The 19,114-nt window shown below is 36.2% G+C and overlaps 1 protein-coding gene across 4 annotated transcripts in view; it reads left to right on the forward strand.

The window, feature by feature from the left end:
* Positions 1-19,114, forward strand: part of ANKS1B (ankyrin repeat and sterile alpha motif domain containing 1B) — a gene marked incomplete at both ends in the record, with an annotated part of 412,015 nt that overhangs the window by 201,476 nt on the left and 191,425 nt on the right. For all 4 annotated transcript variants that reach the window (XM_082280940.1, XM_082280941.1, XM_082280943.1 and 1 more), the window contains one exon: positions 17,314-17,420. In XM_082280940.1, the coding sequence (XP_082137066.1) occupies positions 17,314-17,420 (107 nt within the window). The remainder of the gene's footprint in view (positions 1-17,313; positions 17,421-19,114) is intronic.

The following is a 19,114-nucleotide window of genomic DNA, read 5'->3' on the forward strand; positions in this document are numbered from 1 at the left end:
TAGCAAGTAGGAAAATTTCTGATAATATTGAAGAGCAAATTTAGCTTCCTATGGAATCCTTTATTTTAGGGTGTGCTTAGTCCTGTATGTCATATTATACTTCAGTGTTTTTATCAACTGCTAATAAAAACAAAAATATGTACAATTCAAATGCAAGTACTCTATCAGTCATGAACATAAAGAGCTTTTTGTACTACATAGTATCTCATTCTCCATGAAAAATATTTGAGAGGAAGTATGTCATATACTCATAATTAAATAGCTATATTTAAATTTAGACAATGATGACATCTTGTGATTAAATTCTTGAATGGACTTGCCAGAACTTTGGCCTGTATTTTCCTCCTGATGATATCTGAGAAGAATTCTCTTGTATCTCCAAGGAAATCTCTTAAGAAGCAATGAGAGGAACAGTAAAAGGAGAGATTCAAAAATGAGTATGCTCATGAGGACTTCATCTACAGCATGCATTCAGGAACAAAAAAATTAAAGCCGAACTTTCAGTTTGGTAGAAGTACAGGTACTGGAGGAGCGAGCTTAAAACTACAGAGAGGAAGATGCCTGTTGATGTCCTCTGTCAAATCAAAAGCAGGACTGCTGACCAGGAAGCAAGTAAGAATAAATCTTGATAACAGACAAAAACCCCAAACACAAGGAATACAAAATCTCTGTTACCAAGAGGAAGTAAAAGATGCTGCTGGCTAATGATCTTCTACTCAAGATGGTGCGGAAACATCTGCAACACCTGGCACTTAAATTATGGCTGATGTGTTTCTTCACAAGAGTCAAATTTTGCCAAATTGCAAAGGATTGCACCAAGCATTAGCATAGGATAAAGAATACTAATGGTACTACTAAGAATTTTCCTAGCAAATCAAAAGTTCTTTTCAGGCTCTGTGGCAGTGAATAAAGAGGTTGAAGATTCAAGATAATATTGTCTCTTATCTCATGTCCAAGTCTAGCATCAGTCAGATAAACCCTAAATATAACTCTTCTCCCTCCTGAGAGAAGTTTATAATGAGAACCATTTGGCAAGAAAAAAAATCATAGTCTTAAATAAGGCAACTTGAACACAGGTCTCATCCCTGGGATTATTTAAAACGATTTAAAAAGTGACTAGAGAAAGTAAAGGGTCAGCTTGCAAGGTATCTTAGCAACACATGCGTGTAGAGACATGTCAGAAATGACAAAGCACTCAGTGAGATGCAGCTAACAAGATTTAATATAACATAATAATATCAATACATCAATAGATAGAAGAAGAACAAAGAAATATTCGGCACATAAGAGAGCTACTGGAGGAAAGGAAAAGGTGCATGGAGAAGGTGCAGCATACAGTGAAGGAAAAGCATACAGTGATTTTTTTATTACATGAGTTACTGACAAGGTTGTTGGTGAACATATGACATGCACAGTTAATCCTAGACCTTGAACCTAAACTGTAGATAAGGAAAGAACAGACTATATAGGTTAGGTGGTTAGGTTTCTTAACTATCTGCAAAACTTAGGCCTATTAGTGGGTTTCTGTGAGATTTCTTGAAGGATATGTCAGGTACCAAAAGACTAAATGAGAATGACATAGAACTTATCTTTAAAAGAGGAAAGCAAGAAGAATATGGGGAATTATTTTCACTTAATAGGCAAGTCAATGAACAGATACAGTACTTTAAGTAGCTAGAGAATAACAAAGAAATAAGTAATAAACAACATGGATTTGCCAAGAGCAAACCTATTAAAGCTATCCAATTCCCTTCTAGGAGTGAATATGAAATTTTGTAGGCAAGGGAAAAACAGTAGGGGTCCAGTATTTGGACATCATTTAGGGTTTTGACATCTTGTGTTTTCCTTGCAAAAGAATTAAGAAAGCATGAGCTTGATAGAAATAATGGTGGGTCAGACAGATGTACATGGTAGGTCAGACAGATTAATCTTATTCATAATGTCTAAATTCAGAGTTCTGGAGTGTGGACTGCGTTGAGCACATCTGAGCCACTAATGCTGAGTTAGATAAGCAGACACTTTTTTGTTATTGTTCATCATGTCTAAATCTCTGAAGCATGTAAAATGGCACTGGGAGTGCCTTAGAGGACCTCCTCAGATGTAGCTGTCTAAAACTACCTAATATTAATCTCCCTCTTTTCCTCAGGACAAAATTATAAAGGTGATATAGTGAAGCATCCAAATAGATTATTAGGAAGATTATAACTTTGGTTACGTTCAGCAGCATCTTCAAGGCTTTTGAATATTTGCCAGAATGAGAAGGAATAACGCTTGGGATGTAACTGACCTTGGCTTGAGTCAGAATGGAATAGGTCGCTGGGTTATGCCCCTTTGAGTCTATTTTGTAATGATTCTGTGACTACTGTGATAACAGGATTTAGAAGGAACCTATCTATAAAGTAAAAAGAAGAAACACTACAATTTTGTATTTTCTTTGCCTAATTATAAAAAAAAAAATTTTCAACAATAAGAAGTCTTTCAAGACATACCTAGCAGTAATTCTGTGTTAGTTGGAGCTTGGTAGCTGTTTGCAGGTGCATGACTCAGAGTTTACTTGTATTTGCAAACCACTTGGAAGGGAATAATCAAAAAATAACCTACTTCAAAAAAACCCAAACTAACATGGGTAATGGATATCATTTCATCATCATGATTAAAGCTAGAATTGTTTGTCAAATCAGACCAATTAATATAATGACTAAGAAAATAATTGTTGAAAGTCATTCCACATCCAAATAGTCAACAATCATTTTAGGTTTGTGCGAGGCTTTTGAGAGAGCCACTTCTGTCAAATATATTCTAGCACACGGAGGGTGATTTACAGCTTTATAATTCTACTAATCATAAATTCTATTTTGGGTGCTATCCATAAATGCACTAAACAGTTGCTGTGTGTATATAAGTCAGGATATTTTTCGTCAGCTGAGCCTGTACCTACCCTTGAATGTTATCATTGTTCCAACTAGAGGCAGACAGGCTAGAGTTTACTGAATTAACTTAATTTTCTTGATCTAAAATTTTAGTTTGAATTGTAATATACTGAACAAGACTTTTTATTACAGCTGAAATAAGCAAAGTTCTTATTGCATTTAGCAAGTTTGTATTTTACAGGGTTTTTTGTTGCCCTTTTGTGAGACCAGTGCCTTTTCCTGTGCTTGGAGATAATCCTAGCACCACATGCAGCATCTATGTCTTAATATCAATGTCAAGGCTACAAACCTTGCTCACTGACACAACCTGAGAGATTACCTTTCAAAGATTAATGCTGCTTTTTACTGGAAGAGATATATGAAACAGAATCACACTCCATGAAAAAAAAAAGATTTTCAAGGAAGCTAGCAAATCTTGTGGAATATTTACTTAGCAGTGTGTATCCTCATGTCTAAAGCTTCAGAGAGACTCATGAGTTGGCTCTTTTAGGGCTGCTTTGAAAACAGAAGGACCCTGGATCCCTGAAGGCTGTGCCTGAGTTGACTGCACTAGCTGTATCTCATTTGAAAGCAGGACTGCACTACCTTGTGCTGTATTCAGAATGAATTCTACAACTCCACTTTATGTCAAGCTTTTGCACAAATGAGACCTTATTGCTTCTCGATGTGCCCACTATATATTTGTGTTTCAATGTCATGTAGTGCCAGGGACTGACAGTAGGTCACAGAGCACTGTATTAGAATATGTTTTGTAGTGTTCTTTCTCAAATCTTCCATTTCAGGATGAAAGTTGCAGACAGTTATGATACAAAAGCTATTTTCTTTGTTTATTTACCTTCTCTACTGGTATGACCAAGGCTATTATTGATGATTTCTCCTTTGCAGTATGGGGAAAATGTTAAGAAATCTTACATTTCAGATTAGTGAGGGAAGTGACTTTGAGCGCAAAGATTTGGAAATTGAAGTAGAAGTGACTTCAGCAGCTGAGGAAAAGATGGAATCAGGTGGGGCTACAGCCAAAAAAGCTGAATGAGAAGCATAAGGGTTTGTGTTGTGCCCTGCACAGCTGTAATATAATTGAAATTGGGCAAAACCCTTGACTGCCTGAAGCTACGTGCTTGGTTTCCTCTCTTTCTTCCATCTGCTCCACTGCCACTGCTCAGACATGAAGCCTTCATCATTCCTGGTGTGGTTCTGCCTATAAAAGCTAATATATAGCTATAGTATGTAAGTCAAACTTTTAACAAATGAAGCCTTGTTTGGCTGGCCCTTTTCTGTTTGCTGCCATATGGCTGCAGTTTTGGCAAAGTGGTTTTCCTCCAAAGCTGTTAATATCCTCCCTCCTCAAAGAGCTGAAAACTGATAAAATATAAGTACTTAATTAAGGCAGAATTTTAATTGGATATGTGTAGGCATGTTGGCATAAGACAGATTTCACAGTGGTACATTATAGACTTAAAAGTATGTATTTTTATTGTCATTTCATCCCTGTTTTCCAGCATTTACCTTGTCCTTTTTAAATGTACTTTTTGGTTAAACTAAGAGCTTTGATAAAGTGGACTTAATAGAATTTAGTAAAATGAGCCATGCAACTTCTCACAAAATGGGATGTCTCTTAAGCTTACAGTTTTGAACACATAACTATAATTTTGCAATAGCTAACCACAACAACCAGACTGTAAAATAAGGATAACATCTCTTTCCTCCCAACTTCCTTTTGAAGCTGATATGCTGTACAAAAAGACCAAAGTACCTGTGGCATCACAGACAGCAAAAAAGTAAAGACAGAGGGAACCTGACTGTGTAGCTGGTAGCAGAGGGACTGGATGAGATGCGGCAGCTCCAGCAGCTGGTGTCTGCTCCCAGTGCTGTTTGATGCCTCCTCAATAGGAAATGCATATGTAGTCTGAAATTATTAAGCTGCTAGTCTTTGAACTCTTTAGCAACAATTATAGGACTGCACTTTAAGAAAAAGAGACACACATTTGTGTTTAGTTCTGCCCTTCCTTGCATCTTATTAACCACTGGAATGTGAATGTGGAATTTTGATTTGCAATGGCAGAACAGCTGGGGGGATTTGCATAACCAAAGTCAGTATGTGATGCTACAGAGGGCAGAAGGGATTCTTTGAGGTAAAACTGTTTCCAGTCAGTCACATTCTCGTATGGAGCCTGTCACACTCAGTACCCAAAAGCACCGTGGTGTGCATGTGTGCGTGGCCAAGTTGCCTGTCCATTGTCAATTATGTGTGTTGTGGTAGGCTGACTATTGCATTCTTACTGTAGCTGTTGGGTTCCTTTTGATTAGGAAAAGCAAGTTAGTTTTTCGTAGACCTTTAGAACTAAACCTTTGCAGTGGTATGGTCCAAAATTTTCTTCAATGGCACTCATTGTTTTTGCTTCCTTTTCTCAGATATTTTAGGTCATGTTTTTGAAGTAGCAGAAAGATGAATATCATATGCATGTGCCATAATGTTGTTGCTGTAGTGCAGGGTCTTCTGCTGATAAATTGTCTGAGCTGTTGTTTTATCAGAGCACACTCCTCCTCTTGACAGGAACATATTCCCTAGTGTTTCACCATTGCCAGCAGTGTCCTTGATTATCAGTACAGACCATGCCTTTAACTCTTTGAGGCACTGTCTCTTCTGGTGCTTTCACATATGCATTTCTGTCCTTGCATTATTTGTACCAATCTTCCCATTTCTATTACTAATATCTTCATTTCAAATTATTTGGATTGTAATTTAAGTGTATGCAATCATCTAGATTATAAAATAGTGGAGAACAGAAGGCATATAGCTATAAAATATGAGGAAGTATTTTTAACATTTATTTACTGAGAACATGATAGTCCTAATGTATTGCATGTCACTGAACTTACCTAAAGATGATATAAATTCTACAGAAGTTATCACATATAATTGGGTTAATTTTTTTTTGACTTCTACATTATAAAAACCTAAACAAGAGGTAAAAATGCATCTGTTTTAATGATTCATTGAATCCCAAAACAAACCTTACAGAAACTGGGCAAACTGCAAGATAATTGTAGAGCTTAGAGCTTTTAGCTATGTTTTATAATAAATGCAATGGGAGTTGGATGCAAAAAGCTGCAGGCATTTATTTTGTTTTCTTATACTCAAGTATTCCTATTATATTAGCAATTTTCCCTGTAGTGTCATAAATGTAATATTCAGCTCTATGTTCTTCATATACCGATTTTGTTTGAGACATCATACTACAAAGGAAGACTCAGGCTAAACAGAAAATAGAGTAAAAATGTACGTCATCAGACCATATTTACCAAAGTAGTCTTTAACTCTGATACATTTTCTTTTTAAAAATTCACTCTCTCTATAAATGCCAGTCAACATTTACCTTTTATGTCTGTCCATGCTTTTCAGTGTTAGGCTTCTTTTTCCAAAACTGTTGCAAAGCAATTCAGTCATTATATTCACAGATTTGGATAAATGATTTCTGGCATACGTCTTCTAGAAGCAATAGAGAGTATTAATAGCAAACAAGGAAACTTAGGAAAATGGAACTATAATGTCATAAATATTGGCATCCATCAGAGAGTAAATGTGTGGCTTAATTCTTGTCAATTATGGTGTAGTCTACTTGTGGTTGTCAGGCCTGGTCAGCAGCAGAACTGCTTGACAAAAGCAGCCTTCAATTGGAGGATTGATGTGTAATTTTGACTGACTTAATATGCTGAGACTTTTCAGCAGTATTTCCCCACACCAGATGCAATGTTTTATTGAAATAGCATAGGAAATTAAGGCGCTGTTTCAATAGTGATATTTTCTCCTTTTTAAAAAATAATAACTAAAAACCTCAGCAGTCTGGTCTGCACTACTGTTATTTCTGAGCAACCAAACTTTTTTTTCCCCCCCTCACAGAATACAAGTAATGTATTCTTCTTTGGAAAATTTTGTCAGATCTAAAGGTACTTATTTTCTATTTTCTAGAAATACTTCTTCTCAGAAAGAGGAGTAATGCATACTGAATCCCTGCCATCTCTTCTTTTATTTTGTTCTTAAACTAATAGCTGATCCATACATTCTACTGCTAAATATGGTTAAAAAAGAAGTCTTTGTGACCACAGACATGAGCAATTTATGTACACTTTGAATGCTACTGAAATCTATGAAAATTCAAATAGTGTACTTACCACTGTTATTAAAGCCTTGTTTCAGTATTTTAAAAATATTCTCACATTATATAATTTCCTTTTAGAAGTGAGAGATACTGAGTTTTAAAGAAGCTGTGTATGGTAATAAGTGAATATGTCGTGATATTGACCTATATTGTACTCATAAACACCTCTAATATTTGTTTTGAGACAGAGTGTAGAATGGTATGAATACACAGAATGCAAAATTCAGAAAATCAGATTTTCAGTTACTTCCAAGGCCATGAAGCTCAAAAATACTGACAAATAATAGTAAAATGGAGAGTTCAGTAGCATGATGTTTAAGCATGTTCAGGGACAGTGCTTAGAAAAACTGTATATGTTACTCTACAGAAAATCCAAATTAAGTGAATAAAAGTTATTCTCACTTTAAAAGTTTGGATATACCTGCCTATGGCCTAACCTTACAAAATCACACTGATAAAAACAAATCGTGTTAGATGTCAAATAAATTGGTTGTGAAAGTTGCTTATAAATAATATTGCTCACATTATGTCCTGGGTTCTATTGGTAATAAATGGGTCCCTTACTTAAAGTGGATTTAAAAAATTTTTGAGGATGATGTTAATGCTGCAATCTGCTCTTCCTGGTCAATTCTCTCCTCTGCCAGACCAGTTCCTGAAATCACCAAGCTGTATAGAATGTATCTTTTTCCTCCATGGGGTTGAATATATGTCTGAGCTTTGCCCATCTAGATAAGAGATAAAAGGATCGACAAAGGAAGATTGCGGATTTCAGAACTTGGAAAAAAAATGGACTAAAACATTTTCAAAGTTATTTCCAGTAAGACTGAGGTCTTGTCTGTTTCTCCACCAAACCACAACAGTATGAGGGAAGTCCTAATAATCTGTGTCTTCTCCACAAGGACAGTTTGGTTGGTTTTCACAAAGTTAATGCCAGAGTGCTTTTCCAGAGTGCCTAAAAATGAGCAAACCAATGATGTCCTCATTCTATAATGCTCTAGTAATCATCCTACTGTAATTCCAGAGGATAAGAAAGATTTTTTTCAAACCATGATAAATGACGTGAAAAGAATTATCAGATTACTTGAAAGTTTTAGAAATCATATCCTTAGATTCAGCTTTTTCCTTGCTTTTTAATCTGAACCTTGCAACTGTGTAGCCACTTACACACATGCATGTTAATATTTTTATTCAATTTATTTGACTAAATTAAACAGCGTTTATTTCTAAAGCAGAATCGAATTTAATACCAGGTTGAAAAAATGTATGCAGAATAGGAATTAGCACATCAATGGAATTAAAAATATCTGATGAAAAATGAGGCTTTTACAGCCTGTGGCCAGGAAATACTTTAAAGGCAACAGAATATTCCTAACTTCTAAAATAGATTTTACAGATTTGCCTTTAGTAATCAGCTTATTATTTTCATACATGATTGCTAAGGGCAAATCTCTAAAATTTTGTTCCGTATCTCTGTTGGTGTTTTGTATGAGGTGATAGGAGTGTTACCCTTACAAATACGTTAGGGTTGGAGATGTTGAGGCAAGTGAGACTATGGTGAAGTTTATCTTTCGTAAATCATATAGAGCTCTAAGTCTACTAAAACTGTATTAATAACGGTTTCTTGAAAGTTCAGCTGATTCACTCATGTTTCCTTCTAGTAGTCCTTGGATTTAAATAGATATGAATCCTTGGATTCATATTTCTAGTAATCACATTTCAGATAATCACAAGAACATCACATGCTAGTTGAAAAATTTTTGGCTTGTTATAGAATTTACAGCACACCAAATTGTTTCTAGATTTCATTCCACCTAGAGCAAATGAAGTAATTCAGAATATTGAACTTATTAAAGTGAATTCATTTACTTTCTCACCCAGATTGCTAACCTGAGTTCGTGATTGTAATGCTGGGGTCAGTATTTTCTTGTTTCATTGCCCTGTGTTCAGGAAGGTACTGCATTTGAATGCCTTCACATCCTTCAAAAATTATTTGCTTACTTACCACCCCTGCATCATAACTAATGATACCAAGAATTTTACAAAACTGTTTTTCTACTTTTATCCATTGCTGCCTTTAGCTCTTTATTTTAGGTTATTGCATAATGACAATTCTGAGAATGGCTGAGGTTAAATTATTGATTGCTAATAAGAATTTCCATTAAGGGCTAAAACTAGCATTTAGTCTAAAGTGGTGAATTGTTCCAGAAGCTATTTATAGAGTGTATTTATTATTCATTGACAACACTTGCACTTCATGCATGAGTTTAGATAAATATTTCTTACAAACTCTGCTGTTTGCTTTTCTATTTACAGAGTATGATGGCCTATCTCAGTTACTTTGTGCTACTTTTGTTTTCTGGTAGGCTATTTGAAGTGCTTCATAGAGCATAATTCTAAAGAATATATTATCATGTCAGTACACAAATCCCCCTATTTGCATATCAATATGGCATTTATATAGAGACCAGCCATTCTTCTCAAATTTATGCAAGAAGAAAATCCATGTTCATGAAATTTTTGAAACAAGTGGCAAGAAATGTGGCTAAACAGCTCTAGACAAGAATGTAAGGGACTAAATGTAGGTGTTGGGTTTGCTTATTAAACCAGTTCAAGTTTTGATCTGCTTTGTAGTATAGGAAATAGTCATTAACATGCAATAATAATTATAAAACATTAGTGGAACTAGTCTGATGAGTGCATTTTCAGGTGACATGTACCTGTAGGATTGCTTGAGCTCAATCTGAGTTCCTTTAGCCTTGACAAATGAACTAGGTGGGGAATGATTCTTGGAGAACATTTTATGAAGCTTGTCTGAAGAGTTGTGTTTGTATCATTCCAATTTCTAAAACAAAAAGCTGTACAGGACTAAGTACAGTGCCATGAGAGGTATTTGCACTGCTGTAAGCATCAGCACAGCTTCTTGAAGCAAGACCCTAGGCTCCAGAGGTGGGAGAGTGAGCTGTTGGCATGAAGGAGCTCACAGACAGGTCGAACTGGGTTTATGTAAGCTCATCCATATGCAAACAGTCCAGTGAGTTGCCAGAGCTGTGCCAGCATGCCACCCACTCAGCAACGTCTTTATTATTCATTGAAAGATGCTGCAGTTTTCTTGTGGTGCTGCAGAGCCTGTGTTAGCAGGGGATAAATATTACAGAAGGTGGTTATAGAGTTTTTGTGTAATAAGGCAAGTTCCTGTTGAGAACCTGACTTTTTGTCAGGAAGCTGAGAGGGATGGTTGCTCCCTAAAAAGCAGGGAGCTATCTGCACCCAGTGGACAGAGCCAGGTGATGGTAACACGCTCCACTGACCACTGAAGTTAAGTTAGTATTACCTCAAATACCAAATCCAACTCTAAAGAAATCTCAGGGGGTAATTTAATCTTAGATAAGTAATTTCATTTTTAAACGAACTTTTTTTTTTACCTGTTTTAAAAGATTTGAAAGGGGAAGTGGGAGAAGAAGATTAGAAAAAGGAAAAAGACTGATGTGAAACAGAAAAATTGTAGTAGCTGGAGGTGAATGATGACAAAAGAGCAAATGACCATCATTTACAAGGAGAATAAGAAGAAGTGAGATAAATAGGGAGCATAGAAAATGAATTCTAAAACAAAGTTATAAAGAACAGGAAGGAGAGAAGGGAATTCACCTGATCAGCTGTTCAAAGGAGGAGTTCTCTCCAAAAGCTGGTGCACTGGGGGCAAGGGAGCCTCTGAACCCAGCTAGGCAAAAGCAAACAGAAAAAGAAGTGCCACACTGCCTCAGGTTGAATCTGCTTTATAAAATAATGCCAGGAGAAATCTTCAATCTTCCATCATGTATAATTTCACTATTCAGAATTTCAAAGATATGTGCCAGGATGTGCTTCTTGTTTCCACAGCTCTTCACAGGACCTTGCAGCAGTTACCAAATTTATGAAATCAAGGTTACCACTTATTTAACAACTGTATTAACTTCTTAAGATATCTCTGTGCAGATACCGGGTTTTTTTGAGCACTTTCTTCAAATAGTTCTCTGTTACCTAGTTCTGCTTGTTTGCTAGTCCAGTGTTGCTTAGCACAGAGCTGAAAAAAGATTTGCTCAAATTTGAAATTACATAAATTTGGATTTATGGTGCCAGGAATTATAGTATAAAGGGTTGAGCTTCCTTAGTATTTTTAGAAAGACTATGCAGTATACGTCTTTCATATATATGCACTCAGTGTACTAGCTTTTAACAGTAGTCTAAAATTTTTACTGAATTAAGTAAAATATTTTGATTGGTCATGGTGTCATGTAAATTTTCAAGGTTTTTTTTCTTACTAGACGAAAGCAGTGAAAATGATTACTCATAGGTGGTGAGTGTAGTGTTACTATTATCCCGTAAAACTTCCCAAGACAAGGACAGAAACTGCTCTGAGACAGTAACTCCTTTTTTCAGAAAATATTATTAACTTCCATTGAAGTCAGAATAAGGATAACACTTTCTTAGACCATATTTCATCAACCACCAAACTGTCAAAAAAATACATAAATGACAAGCATAGGGCACTTTCTCTTTCAGAAAGACATTTAGCTGCAAATTGCTGGAAAATGCTAGGAAAGGATCACTGGACGTCCATCTTATTCTTATGCTCTTCTGTAATCATCTAATAGTAGTCATTGTGATCGAAGCTGATGATTGATGATCTAGATAAAGCTGTGTTCTGATCCAATGCAGTTGATCCTGTGGTCTTGCAGTGAAAAATCCATCTGTTCTTAACTAATTCTTGTGATTCAGTAGTATGCATCTTGTATTTCTGTTCTGTAAGCCAAGGATATACACCTGACTGAAGTCATGAGTGTTGCAGTGCTATATAATATAGTTTGACTGTCCCAATGTCTTTAAAAAATTACCCCCCAAATCTATTAATTTAAAATAAAATATCATCCTAGTCCAGTGGCTGTGCTCTAGAAAACAGGTATTTTAATTTTCCAGTGAGATCTGCTCCTCATTGACTGAACAGCATGTGTTCTGAAGGAGGCTAAATTAAAGTTGTCAAAGCAATCAACTGAACATGAAAAATATTCTAACTTTGAAATGTCTGTGACAAATGCATGTTTCATGATATAGTGGAGTGCTTTGACTGAGCTCTTTCTGGGTAAATAGTACATCAATAGTCAGAAATGCAAACTCGTAGAAGGGCCAGTACAGTTCACAAAGTATAGGTCAATGCTGACAAATCATCTGTCAAGTAAAATGAATTTTCTTTGTTGACTTTGAGGTTATAGTTATTATAGATACAGTACTTACATAATGGTAATATGTACTTACATAGTGGTAATGTAGAGTTATAATCAATATGGGTATAAAAATCAGAAAGGAGCTGTGAGGATGGTTTTTCCTAGTCGCTGAGGGTTTTTCCATTAGCTTGATTAGCTGTGATCTGAGAGCTATTTTTGTGAGTTCTGAGCTACACATAAGCAATGGAATGTAACCTTTAGATCACAGATGCTAGATAGTGTTACTTAAATTCAAGCTGTCCCTGTTGATTTTGTTTTGTTTTATATGCCATGAAAAATGTCTCTAAAAGCACTTTCAGAGAAATATTCAGCATCACCAAATATTATCATCCACAGTGCCATCATCACCCAAAGAGCCAGGCTGCTGACAGAAGTTACAGATTTTATGTAAGGCATCCATTTTTTTCAGAGTTTTATGGAAAAGATCATTTAAAATCTCTAAGCCTTTGGAGTTGCCTTATAGTATAACCGAAATGTGTAAGATAAACCAGAATCTTGCATACACTTCTTGGAACCTAGTATGCTTCTCCCATAATAAAATTTATTTATAGTGGTCTTCTGGATGTTAGGCATAGTTTTTCTCATACAACATCCTATTCCTAGCTATCCTTATCTCCTCTCAGGAATACATGCATTAGGTTAGTTTATTCACTAGAACACCCTGCCGTGCTAACTGCTGATGCACAAGTTCTGTCACAATGCAGACAGGTAACTTTTTTATCTGCCTGAATTCATAAATATAAAGAGAAAAATTTTATCCCATTTAGCTTTGGACAAGGCTGAAAGCTTTAATTAAAAAAAAAAAAAACTTTTTAGTGCTTACTCTAGCATCAATTTCTTCTCCAGCTTTGCTAAACTGGCTGCCAGCTTACCTAAATGATTCATTCTTTCATATTCTCTACTCAGAAATTTTTTGGCCAGTACTAGTTGCTACTAAAATCCTCCACTTTTTGATTTCTTTACATCAGAAGTGTTTATCAATGTTTAACAGGTATTTAGGTAGCAAAAAAGAATTGTTTAAAGTCGTCTATTCATAATGACTGGGGGAACACCTCCTCTACAAATAATCACAGCAGTTTCTTCTCCTTCTCCTCAGTCAAAAAAACAAATGAAGAAAAATCAAGAAAAATTCATATTGTTAACAGTAAAAAAAATAAAATTGAGAGGACCTTAAATTTCTTAGCATTTAGAGCAGATCTGCCTTACAATATGTTTGAAATCATGTGCCCTCTGATATCACAGATTCAGTCAGTTCCAAAGCCCACAATAAACATATTCTGAATCCCATTGGGAACAAGATGTCTTGTAGAAATTATCGTATAGCATACCAGATGGCATCTTTCTTGCAGACATCACTTCAGTGTGCTTCTTCTGTTGCCTTGGAGAAGAAAGAGCCAAGTACTGCTATCTCTGTAAGAGACCTATGTGTCAGTTTTCCTATGTAGGAATGGGTACATCTTTTCTGATTGTGGTATCACAGAAGGATTATCATGGAATTTATGTCCTTTGGAATGACAGGAAAGCATGGTAGTGTGTAAATATGTTGAGGTGAGACCATCTCATACAGTCTGCATGGTGTTTTTCAGTGTCGGCACCAGCTGTAGGCACAGGCAAAGTGTAGGCACTGCCTGCAGCAGCACACTGGTGGGGCTGGCACTGAGTCATAGACTTCAAAAAATCAAGAGATAGCCTTTTAGTCTCAAAGCAGGAACATCTGCTCCAGGTTCCCATTGCACTGGCTCAGAAAAACTGCCCAAGCAACCCCGCTGAGGTAAGACACCTGAACTGATCTCTTAAAGAGCTGCAAGTTCCCTAATCCAAACAGTCCTGGCTCTGTTCTGTACCTGCCTTTGCCTTTGCCTTGCTACAACCTTTGGTGGGAGAAGGAGGGAAGAAAACTTGTAGATAACAGAATACTTTAGCAATGAGACAATAGTCAGGGATGAGGACTAGACAGCAAGCTGACTGTTTCTCCTTATTTTCTTTCCCCTTGCTGAGCAACCTTATGTTGTGTTGATGGGTTCAGACGTGTAGTTATACTGGCAAAGGACAGAGTTGGAGGAGAGTGCACAGTGAGACCAGCAGTGCTATAATCATCCAGTGCCGGAGCCATGGAGATAGTTAGACACAGTACCAACAGCTACATGAGGAAATGTGTCTGGGGAGCCACTCAGCAACTGAATTTTGCCTACACTGTTGCTAGGCATTGAGCCAAGCACTCCTCATCACTGGCAGCATAGCTTCCATGCCGTTTATAGTAAGGTAAGGAAGAAGCAGTTTGACCATGAAACTAGTATATTGATGGTTGTGTGTGCCTTTTTGTGGGCAGAAAATTCTTGGTATTGGGGAACACAATGCAGAGATATTTGTGTCTCTGCATTTATAGGAAATAGCGGAGCCAGTCATGCATAATCCATTCAAAGGGATTATGCTTCACTAGATCTCTTTCTGATATCAATTTTTCTGCTTATAGGGGAAAGGGGACGACAAAATCAGGAATCCTTTTCAAAGAAGTTTATTAATTCTCAGTCAACTAAGAAAAATTCAGAAAGGATATAACTCTCATTTTAAGATAACTTTGTTCTCAGTTTGCCCCTGAAGATCTTGCCCAGTCTTTTGAATTTTCCTTCTCATGGGAAGTCCCCTATATTTCAACTCAATATAGCCTACCCTTCTTCATGCTGCTGACTGGGCACAGTCCTAAAGGGATTATGATCTGTCTATATACAAAGATATTGATTCATAGTAGAGAAAACTTTGCAAAATAGGCATGATCTCCAGACATGTGTGAACAAATGCATTTGTATCTCCGTGAGTCCTGGATTTCCTATCAATTTGGTATACCTACTTTCTCCAAGAAGAAATTAATCATCCAGTCATTTATTTGAAGTGCATTTAGCAATTAGAAAACTCCTAAAAGTTTCATCAGCAACAGCAGATTTACTAGTGCCTGATGAATGTTCAGTATTCTTTTTAAAGACCTAATGAACCTTTCATACTTTGTGTAGTAAATTTATCAAGTCAGTAAGAATACCTGGAATAACAGAAGGTGTTATAAGAGACCTTAGGCAACTTTCCAACCTCATGAAAGCTCTTCTATGGCTCAATGAAAATTATGCTAGAAAAAATCATTATGGACTTCGGTTTGCATGAGACGTTTCTCAAATCCAAGCATCAGTATCAGAGTGAAAGGTCATCCAGTTTTAGTCCAAGGACTAGTCAGATTAGAGTTGAAACTCTTAAAATACTGTTAATTCTAAATATTCAGCTATATTTAGAATCTGTTCTGTGACTGCTCAGGGACCTTCTGTGTGGTAATTGCAGAGACTTTGTAATATAATGTGTTGGTCAGACTGTAGGTTTGGATTTCTATGAAACAATTGTCTGCCATAGTACCATCAGTCCCATATTATCCCCTTGACAAATATCTATCATTTCCTCATGCCTGGAATTAAATTCCTCCTCAGAGATGGTCATTGCTTGAGATTCACAATGGATAAGACAAACAAAAAAAGTAATTAATATGTTCAATAAATGAAGCACCGCTGACAGGATTCCTTCTAGAATTGTACCCTGAATATACCTATTTCCTGCCTTTTTTTGCTGAGTCCTTTCACACAGTTATGAAAAACAAAAGTTTAGTAAACATTCCTTTCAGAACAAAGGAATAAAATATTTCCATCTCAAGAGAAACTGTCTCAAAGATGGAATGTAGATAGAAAACACATCATGAGGTATTTGGTTTCTTATGCAGAAAATGAATTTTCCGCTTGTTTAAAATTCATGATTTTTTTTTTTCCCAGTTATAGTTGATAAAATTTAAATCCTCTCTAGAAATCATGTGAATCTTATATGTCTACTTACTATCATTCACATTTTTGTGGGAAAGGATATAAACTTACAATTTCATTCTTTTAATTATTCATTTGAAATGGTGGCCTTTTCAAGATGAATTATTATATGTTGGTGTGAAGGTTTTCTTGCGTCTTATAATATTTTACGGTTCAAGAAATCATGCAGATAATCTAATTACTTTGACTAAAATTGTTGTGCCTTTTATGTCTTTTGCTGTACTACACGAGAAAAACTGTGAAATATATTCATTATTGATTCATTAAAGGGTTTTGCTATTATATAAGCAGAGATGTGGACCACTACTTACCATACATTAAAAGAGGAAAAGGGAAGGCATAGTTAACCATGCCATGGGCTATGCTTTAAGTATTGCATCTCTTAATGTCTTGTGAAATGTAAAAATCTACAACAAATAGATATGTAAAGCATAACTGCTATGAAGATTCTATTCAGATTTAAGTGCTCTAGGTTGCTTTTGAATCTTGCTATTTTCTGCATTTGTTTTGACTGCTCTCATCATTCAAGATTGACGCTTGGATGGGTGTGTAGGAGGAAGCAGCAGCAGCAGGCTTACAGCTTGCAGACAAAAAAAAATCTGCCTTATCTGATGGCTATTATTGAAAATGCGAGGTGTAGCCTAGGCTGGGTAATGAAGGGGAGCGAGCGAGGGGGAGCAAGAAGCATGGAGCTGCATACTGATGAGTGTAGGAGTACTTGATAAAAAGAATTCTTGCTGCTGGCAGTGCATTGCTCATTGTGGAGTATTCCAACAATCACATATAACGGAGAACAGCTTAGCTGACAGCTTGATATGCTTCTTTTTTTTTTTTCCCCCCTACTGTATGACGTACTGGTCCGTAGTAAAGATTAATAACCAGGAAATGTAGAGCTGCGATCAGATCTTGCGTTATATACTGCCCTGAAAACTATGTTTTACTTCTGACTTTTCTGCTTGCTGAAAACATTAATCTGTCAAGCTGGCGGGCTCGTTTGATACCAACTTTTCCAGGAACACGATGTGGCAATGCCACCTCTCAGCCCAGGACTACCGCTATTATCCAGTGGATGGTTATTCGTTGCTTAAACGCCTCCCTCTTCACCCTCCTACAGGACCCCGATGCCCTGTCCAGACAGTGGGACAATGGTTGGAAAATATTGGGCTACCTCAGTATGAAAACCACTTGCTGGCTAATGGATTTGACAATGTTCAATTTATGGTAAGAAACCTTCCGTGCATAGCTGTGTATATACACTGTAGCTGCCTTTTTTGTCTGTCTCTTACGTGCTCATAAAAACCTTAGAGCTAATCTGCATTGCACTAAGATCTGTTTCATGTTTCACTTTCCTATGTAGCTGAATTAATATATGAACTGTCTTTTTATAAACTTCCAGACTGTACACATTACAAAATAGTCTAGCCTGAAATTTGGTAAAATAAAAACTGAATATTAAGGTTCTTTCTCTCCCTCATTAATCTTCTGATTAAAGAAGAAAAATGCACAGTTCTGTTAATCCATTGCAGGATTTTCATAGTATCAAAAAGCTGCAAACATCCCTTTCTGCAATGCATCACATTCTTACTTTTATTTCAGCATTAACTTGTAATGATAATTAAAGAACATGCAATGCCATTCTTGCCTTGAGAGGTATTTTAATAACAGAAGATTATTTAATGAAGTATGTTCTCTCTGCAAGTAATTCTGGATGTCTCGATTAAATATTTTTGCATCTTAGATAATCAGGCTATGGGATTCACTTGTTGAAACTTATGCCCTGGGAGAAAAAGTAATGAATTCCTATTAATTGTTCCATTTTCATATTTTAGCTCTAGGCATTTATCAGGAATATTTGAATGAAATGAAATTTTAGTTAGTTCAGGATTTACAGTATCACCATGTGGTGTAAAGTAACAGACCTGTCATGCACAAACTTTCCATTGAAATGAATATTGACACTAAAGAGAGAAGCTTACTTGGAAGGCTGTTATATAATCACTTTTCTACCCGCTTCAGTATTCCTCTTACTTGTGCCTCTTCCAAAAATCCTGACTGCATTTCTTAAAAAGTGTCAGGGCTTAAAACATACTTTAAAATGTATTTTAAGTATCCATGTATACCTGGGAACAAGTCTAACTTTTTATAACTTGTATCTGGCATATAAGAAACAGAAGTGAAATGGCATGAATATTACGACTATAAAATCATCACCTGAGTTGTGTTCTTCCTCTTTAAATTATTTTGCCAGCATCATTACCTGCCTTTGGGCTACTGATCAAAAAATTAAGGCACATATCTCTGCCATTTACACATTATAATAATGTAGAGGTTTCTTGCTGTTTTTACATGGCTGCCATGTGATCATTTGCTTAGATCAGTAAAAATCTTTGTAATCTATACCTTTAAATATTCTTTAAAACAAAGCTGTGCTGTCAGCCCAGCAATATGGGGAAGAAAAAAAGAAAAAAAAAAGTGTGTTTCATGCTGCAGTTTCCCAAAATGCTACATATTCTTATATATGTTGTAATATTGTAGCCTTAGTTACATAAGTAGGTGATCATTTGGTCTTAAAGAGGTTACAAAAGGAAATTGTTCACAAGAGGCTGTAGGAGGCATAACAAATGCAGAGGGGTACACCTACCACATGTAAATTAGGAGCACCAGAGAAGTAAAATAAACTGCCCTGGAGGGCTTTTCAGTCATACCCTGGCTCTGGAGGGGCCTGAACCATGTTCTCAAAGAATTTCTAAGACTTTCCTACATCTCTTATTACTGTAATTATGTAAACATACAAATTACATACAAGATTTTATTATGCTGTATACAAATCAAACTTTTAATGTATCAGGCAGATTAAGTTTTGCCTGCATACTTCTGTTAGCCAGTGTTTTCTGGTCCTTTTAAGCCTTTTCTGA

This window comes from Coloeus monedula, assembly GCF_965178545.1.
Source record: "Coloeus monedula genome assembly, chromosome: 4".
Taxonomy (NCBI): Eukaryota; Metazoa; Chordata; class Aves; order Passeriformes; family Corvidae; genus Coloeus; species Coloeus monedula.